Source organism: Spinacia oleracea, chromosome 6 (genome assembly GCF_020520425.1).
Source record: "Spinacia oleracea cultivar Varoflay chromosome 6, BTI_SOV_V1, whole genome shotgun sequence".
In the NCBI taxonomy this organism is placed as follows: Eukaryota; Viridiplantae; Streptophyta; class Magnoliopsida; order Caryophyllales; family Amaranthaceae; genus Spinacia; species Spinacia oleracea.
This window is the reverse complement of record NC_079492.1, coordinates 124266106-124273551: the sequence shown is the minus strand read 5'-3', so window position 1 is coordinate 124273551 and position 7446 is coordinate 124266106. Positions and strand designations below refer to the sequence as shown.

The 7446-nt window shown below is 36.5% G+C and overlaps 1 protein-coding gene across 1 annotated transcript; it reads right to left on the bottom strand.

Moving 5' to 3' along the window:
- Window positions 1–1919: 1919 nt before the first annotated feature.
- On the bottom strand, window positions 1920–4617 carry LOC110798877 (universal stress protein PHOS34-like). Its single transcript, XM_022004075.2, has 4 exons — window positions 4342–4617; window positions 4127–4221; window positions 2407–2528; window positions 1920–2232 (listed from the first exon to the last, which is right to left on the bottom strand). The coding sequence occupies exons 1-4, from the start codon at window positions 4526–4528 to the stop codon at window positions 2145–2147; spliced, it is 492 nt and encodes a 163-aa protein (XP_021859767.2). The 5' UTR covers window positions 4529–4617; the 3' UTR covers window positions 1920–2144.
- Between the last annotated feature and the right edge of the window lie 2829 nt (window positions 4618–7446).

The following is a 7446-nucleotide window of genomic DNA, read 5'->3' as shown; positions in this document are numbered from 1 at the left end:
GGAATAAATAATACGGAGTATAATTTACAAGATAACCCTAAAACAAATATCTAGTAGACTATTAGAAAAAATATAATGAATAAGTATGTAGGAAAGGATATACATTAAGTAGGTAATTAATCTGCAATGCTAAAAGTTTTTTCTACAGAGAAAAATCAAAATTTAAAAGTCATCCGAGTTTCATTTGATGAATTAAAATTAAATTTAAAAAGTCATCTAACCAATTTTACATTATACAGAACGTGTACCATTATTCTTTCTTGATTATTGTTTTACCATTATATTCTCTTAAACCATCATTGTTTTAGTGGCGAGACTAGATCATCTACCAAAATACACAGGAAAAATCCGAGTTTACATTGGATGAATTTAATAAAATTAAATTATAGATTCTACAGTCACAAGCATTGGTTAATAAATTGTCATGTAGTTTTAAATTTAGACTTTAGTTCCTTCTTATACTCGCCGAGTCGTTTTTTCTATTTTTTTTTCAAAAAAAAAGGAACGGATATTCATTGTCATGTAGTCTTAGGATGTATAACTAACATATACATAGCGCATTCCAATTAGACAAACTGGTTTCATCAACTTTATAATTTCCAATAATCTGTTCCTTTACAAAGCCAACTCTTTGAAATTTTTATGTTCACCGAAATTGTCTAATTTTCCTCTGATCATTAAATATTTAAATTGTTTAAGGAGTAAAAATAAAATCAAAAGAACCGATCAATATGATTGTTAATAACATACAATCATATCTCTCTTCGATAAGGGAACACTTGAAAAATTAGAAGTTGGTGTCAAACAATTTTGATTGCCCTATTGTACCCTTACTCGCAACTCACAAGGACAGATCTTCCATTGGGACCATTCGAGCCAAATACTTTCTTAAAAATTATTAGTTACACAAACTAATATATACAAATATTTTTTTTTCACATATTTTATTTAACTATTTATATATAAAAAGTAAATCTCCGTTTATATTTGGAAATGATAATTTAAAACCAAAAAATCATCACGCACGTAACGAGTACAGGAACACTAGTATCATAAAAGGCCGACTTAACATATTTTGACCCGCTGCGCCTAGGACTAGACGAATTTGGAAGGAGATTATGAGCTTCCAAAAAGTAAGAATCAAATATTGCACCAATCCATATTCAAAGATGTCGTTTTTGTTTTGCATTTTTGCACGTTTTATGTGCTTCTTGATTATTAGTCATACTAATATGAAAGAATATTCGGTTAAAACTAGACAAGATATATGATGAAATTGTGTACAATAAACTTCTTTATTGTCTATACGTAGAGTACTCCGTACGCAGACACTCCCTATGATATTCGAAATTGCTAGCATCTCAAGGAACTTTCTAAGAATTTCACGTGCAAAAATACAAAAGTAAACCATTGATTAATTTGATTTTGTAATATATATGTGCGACATTGCAAGTTGATATAGAAAGTCAGAAAAATGCAATTGAAGTCAGCAAATATTTGACCAAGATATTCAAAGCAAGAATAGCATATTCTTGGCCAAGGTCTTAATTCCTACTTCCTCCCTCCGTTCCTAAATAGTTGCACCATTTTGACTTTTAACACTATTCACTTGTCTTGCTTTGACCTCAATTTTCTACTAATAAATAAAATTAAAAATTATTATACAAAATATTATTAGATTTATCTTAATATATATTTTAAATATATCAACCTTTTATAATTTTTACTAATACATAATTATAAGTATTGATGGTCAAACTTATGCGTTGGCAAACGTGAAAGTCAAAACGGTGCAACTATTTAGGAACGGAGGAAGTATTAAATTAGCAAAATGGTTGAAAAGGAAAATCCTTGTTAAATGGCGTCAAATGAATTCCTTGTTACGTAGAAGGAGTCAAAGAAAGCATGCAAGTAGCCAGTAGGCGAATGTCAAAACATCAATTTGTACAAAAGCATTGCATGTATTATAGTACGTACTACACATTTCTAACTACGGATCAGGAGTAGTTTATTACAACTAAAATACATAACTTGGTCAAACACCGAATTCTAATTATTGCGTAAAAATAATTACACATATAAAAAGGTCACACTGTGTAAAAGGGGAAAGCCATGTTGATGAGCTTACAGTTTCAGAAGTGGGATTAGTTGTCTGTTTGCGGCTTCTTAACGATCATTACCGAGCAGTGAGCATTATGAGCACAATAGTCACTCACACTCCCCAGGAAGGTCCTGCAGTCAAAACAAAGTTATCAGCATATATCTTCCAATAGTCAATCTAGTTACCTTTTGCAGGAGCTATTTGACCAACAAAGCATGTTACTCTACAAGAGAAAACTTTGTTTTAAGTTTTAACCCCTTAATTATCAGTTATTACACATGCAACTATGTAAGAATTGAAGTTACCTTTTCAGTGCTCCATAACCATGACTACCCACAACCAACATGGATGCGTTGTTCTTCTCAACAGCTCCACATAGAACACTCCTAGCATCGCCTTCTATAACTTTAACGGAAACATCATGAACCTGAGCCACAACCAAATTCGATGAGTTTCAGCCCTGCCTAGAGTACGTGTAATCTCACAACATCAGAACACTACCAAACTATATATTGCCGAAACAACAACCAACGTTTTAATCTCCATATAAGTTCGGACAGCAGAAGAGCAAAATTACATAACCGCATCTAGCAGGTACCAAAGGATGGGGAGGGGGGAAAAAGGAGAAAATTAAGATGCGGGCTCTATCTTACAGAACAAGTTCAGCCATACTAACATAAGGGCCCAAAATAAAATCACAAATTATCAACTTAGGAAGTTCTTGACTAGAAAGTTGGCTCATCATTCTTTTTCGCAATCATAGTGTATCACCCAATTAAGATTGCCTTTTAAATAACTAGTAGTGTTCTGTATGAGATTCTCCGTATCTAAATTAATTGCAATATGTTTTCCAAGAAAAGGTGCTACATACGAAGTATAATAGTACTTATTATTGTAGATATTTGATGCTCCGTATATACAAGACATTGAACATAATGTCAAGAGAGTTTATGAAATAGGTATCCCTATTGTTTATTAAACAATAGGGATACCTATAGTTTAAATCCGAGGTATGTTGCTGGGAAAAATGAGACTTTTTCAATTGTCACTATGCAGTTAGCACTTAGCAGACATATATTGGCTAATAACACAAATTCTTACTTAAAGCCAGTATACAACAAATATTATACAACATAGTAAAAGTTAACTCAAAATATTAAGAAGTTACCCCAGTATGATGTAAGCTAATTATCTATTTTTTTAGTGATAAATGTTTTTTTCTTTAATACAGGTAATCGTTTACCCTTTAAGATGTTTATCCATCAATAATTTTGTACATTGTAAAAGTTAACAAAAATGTTTAAATTACCAAAATTGGGTAAAAGTTACCCTAATGTACAATAAATTTAATGTAAACGGGATGCATGCAAGACCTATTAATGGTACCTTGTTCTCTTTAAGTTAGGCTCCGTTTTTTTTATGGAAAACACATTTTCGGAAAATAATTTTTCCATTTTCTTTTGTTTGTTTTGTTAAGGATGGAAAAACAACTTTCCCAAAGGTTGAAAACAATTTTCTCTAAGAAAATTCAACTTTTCTTTTGTAAAGAAGGAATACCATATTTTGAACTCGAGTTACATTTCCACTTTAATTTATGATTTTTTCTTCATAATTTTTCTCGAAGGAAACAAACAAACAAAAACTAGTTTCCCTTCTTATTTTCCCTTGAAAGTTCCGTTGAAACAAAAGCAGACTTCATTTTGTAAAGATACTCTCACAGTCTCATGCCAAGGTACTAGAGGAAAATATTATACTAGAATATATAAATAATACTTTTCTCTAACACAAGGTGCATTATGATGTCCCTCCATGGCTCCATCAAGAACATACTTCGTATGATGTTAGTTCTCGATTAACGCCTTCGCTATGAATGAACTAGCTTAGTTAGTTAAAGTCTTGGGGGCTAGATTCTTGTCTACACTTTTTCCTCATTAAGTAACGGTTATAACTTGAAACAAACGGAAACTAGCTAGCTAGTATCTTTGTAAAACATATACGGAGTATCAAATTTGACAAAGTAATTACCGATTTTGAGTGGCACAAATCTTTAGCCTTGATTATGATCCTAGCAGCTACTCTCTTCAGATCAGCCTCCACAAAAGACAAAACTTGTGCAGCTCCTGCATTTACAAGTTAATTGGTAAACAAACAAATTCAACAAACCTAATTAATTCAAAACATATAACACAAATTGATGAAAACACTAGTCACAAAATGGCTACATAATTAAATATAGATACCAGGACCAGTGAGGCCAATAGCAGTGGTAGAAGTAGGCTTAGCATAAACGAGCAAGACATTGAAAGGGAAATTAGGAGCATATGGAGTGAAGAATTTATCAAGTGTCCATTCTAATGCATGAAAGCTTTCATCGCTTTCATCGATTCCAACTATCATCACCGCTTTCTCTGTCGAACTCATCGCCATTTCTGATTTCTCTCTCTTCCCTCTGCCTACAGGATTACACGTTCTACTTTTAGGGAATTCACGGGAAAGGTGGCATACAACTATTTCAACTATACAAGGTTGGGTGCTTTATAATTCTGGACGTTTCCTCTTATTTATTAGTTGCTGTCAGCGGGGGTGAAAAAACGTATGGTACAATCGAAACCTGTTGGAATTTTGTATTTTGAGAAATCAATATGTTGTGTAGGTTTTGATTTTAGAACTAGCTGGTTCTCAATTTTTCGGAATGGGTATCATATTGTACACATTATTTTTAAAATGGAGTAACTAAAATTAGGAACCAGACCATATAAAAATGCTTCATATGCCGAAAATATAAAACATTCCAAGCTAATCTTTGAGAAACATAAATATAGAATTATAAATTAAGCTCAAACAATAAAACAATCGAAGCTATTGAACAGGTTTTCTGTTTTTTCTTCTTAATTCTGCTATAAGAGAGTAGCTGCCAAATCAAGCTCTCGTTTTTTTTATATAATAAAGTAGCAATAATTAATTTATTTAAGTTTTTAAAATGACAAGGTTCCGGTTCTCATTTTCAAGAATCTATTGCAAGTTTCCGGATCCAATATTTGCAACAAGTTTCGGTTCCCCTGTTGCAACATGTGCCGGTGCTTGTTCCGGAATTTGTCACGGAATTTTCCCTCCTGGTGCTTGCAACAAGTTTTGGAGGGGTTTTTCATCGAGAGTTTGTCACAGAATTTTCCCTCCTGGAGTTCGTGCTTTAAAGCGAAGATGGCCACGTCTGGCTGCAAGTTTGGTATGTTTGTTGATTCCTTCATGAACCTGGCCATGAATTCTCTTAGACTTTCGTCTCTTTCTTGTTGAAGTGAGGTTAATTCTGCGGTGGTTCGTTCGGGGCGATTGTTGCTCACGAACTGCGTGCAGAATCTCTTCTTCAACTTCTTCCAGCTTTTGATCGATCCCTTCGGCAGCGATCTGAACCACTCTCCCGCCACTCCGGTTAGCGTGGTTGGGAAATATTTGCACCAACATGCTTCGGAGTAGGGGCTCAAGAACATTTGTTGCTCGTAGGAGATGATGTGATCCCTCGGATCCGTGGTTCCGCTATATGTCAGGTGTGCTGCCAGCCTGACCTTGGGGATTTCTTCCATGATCAGCTCGTCCGAGAAAGGGGATGACGTGGGAGTCATGATTCTTTTCCCGAGTCTAGCCTTGATGCCTTCGCTTGCCGAGGTTCTGTGATTAGAACGCTCGGGCGTACGACGGGGGCTAGGGGTTCGATCATGCCTCCTGTCTCTTCTTCTTTCTCGGCTACTGACCTCGGGCCGTTCGCTGGATCTACTTGATTCGCCTACCCCGAGCCTTGAATGGATCGAAGGTCTTAACCTCGAATGGACCGAGGGCCTCAACCTGCTGAGTACCGAGCTTCGGATCCGAGTGTTAGGAGTAGTCGATCCGCTTTGGAGAGCTGTTGGAGTAGGTGTTGGTTTTGCAAACCAATCTGGTTGTTGTTGTGCTCTTTTTTGGGTGTCCCACGTGATTGAAGGAAATAATGCCCTTGGTCCAAGTATGCATTCTATGTTAAGTCTAATAAGTGCGGTTCAGTATTAATTAACAAGTTAATAAATTCAGTGAGACCAAGTGAGCTGAATGCCTAGCTAGAGGCCGCTTCAGTTCAAGTGGAATTAATGATATTAATCCACAGCTTACTCTTGACAGAACCCGTAGGGTCACACAAATAGTACGTAAACGGATCAAGTATTTAATGGCATTAAATACATCTATGGATATTCGGAATCGACGGATCTTGGTTTCAGTGGGAGCTGAGATCGTCACAAGCAAGAAATGAATACTCCGGAAACGATGATATTGCCGGAAACGGAAATATGGATCGTATCAGAAATATAAATATTATCCAAGTCGTAGATGTTGCCGGAAACGGAAACATGGTACGTATCGGAAAATATTATCGGAAATGGAAATATTGCCGGAATCGGAAATATTGCCGGAAACGGAAATATTGTCAGAATCGGAAATATTATCGGAATCGGAAAATAGTTCCGGAAATGGAAATATTAAATATTTGTTCGAAACGGAAATTAATTCCGGAATCGGAAATATTAAATATTGTTCGTATCGGAAATGAATTCCGGAACCGGGAATTTAATCGGAAGCGTATCGTACGAATAAGCATCGGACGAGGCCTGCCGGACGAAGGCCCAGCACGAAGCCAGGCCATCGCCCAGCAAGCCAAGCGCGCCACACAAACAGCCAAGGCCACCAGGCCCAGCGCAAGGCCAGGCCCAGCAGGCCGTGGCAGCGCGCACAGCGCGCGCAGCAATGGGCTGCGAGCTGTGCTGCTGCTCGCGTGGGCTTGCGGCTCGCGTGGGCCGAGCAGCCGTGTGGGCTGTGCGCGGGCATGGCCTGCACGCTCGTAGGTCATGCTCGTGTAGAGTTTGTGTTCACATACGAAACCTAAATTGTATAGGATTTGTTTGATGATTAAATTCCTAATCCTAAAAGGATAAATATTAATTAATTAGAGTCCTACTAGGATTCTAGTTTAACTAATTAGTATCCTAATAGGATTCCATTCCTTTTCCATACCTCTATAAATAAGGGCCTATGGTCATTGTTTGCAGGTACGATTGAAGTATTCAAATGGTAAGTTTTTGAAATAAAATTAGCCATACACTTGCAAACACTAGCCGAAAATCCTAGCAACCTTAAGGGCGATTCTAGTTGGTCTAACTTGAGGCGGATCCGGACGTACTGTGGACTATCTACGAATGGAAGACATTTGGAGTCCTAAAGACTTGTTCTTGTTCGGTTCGGGCGCAGCTAAGGAAGGCACGCTACAACATGTATGCATCAATACTATGCTAAATGATTATGTGAATATAATATGCTTTCCT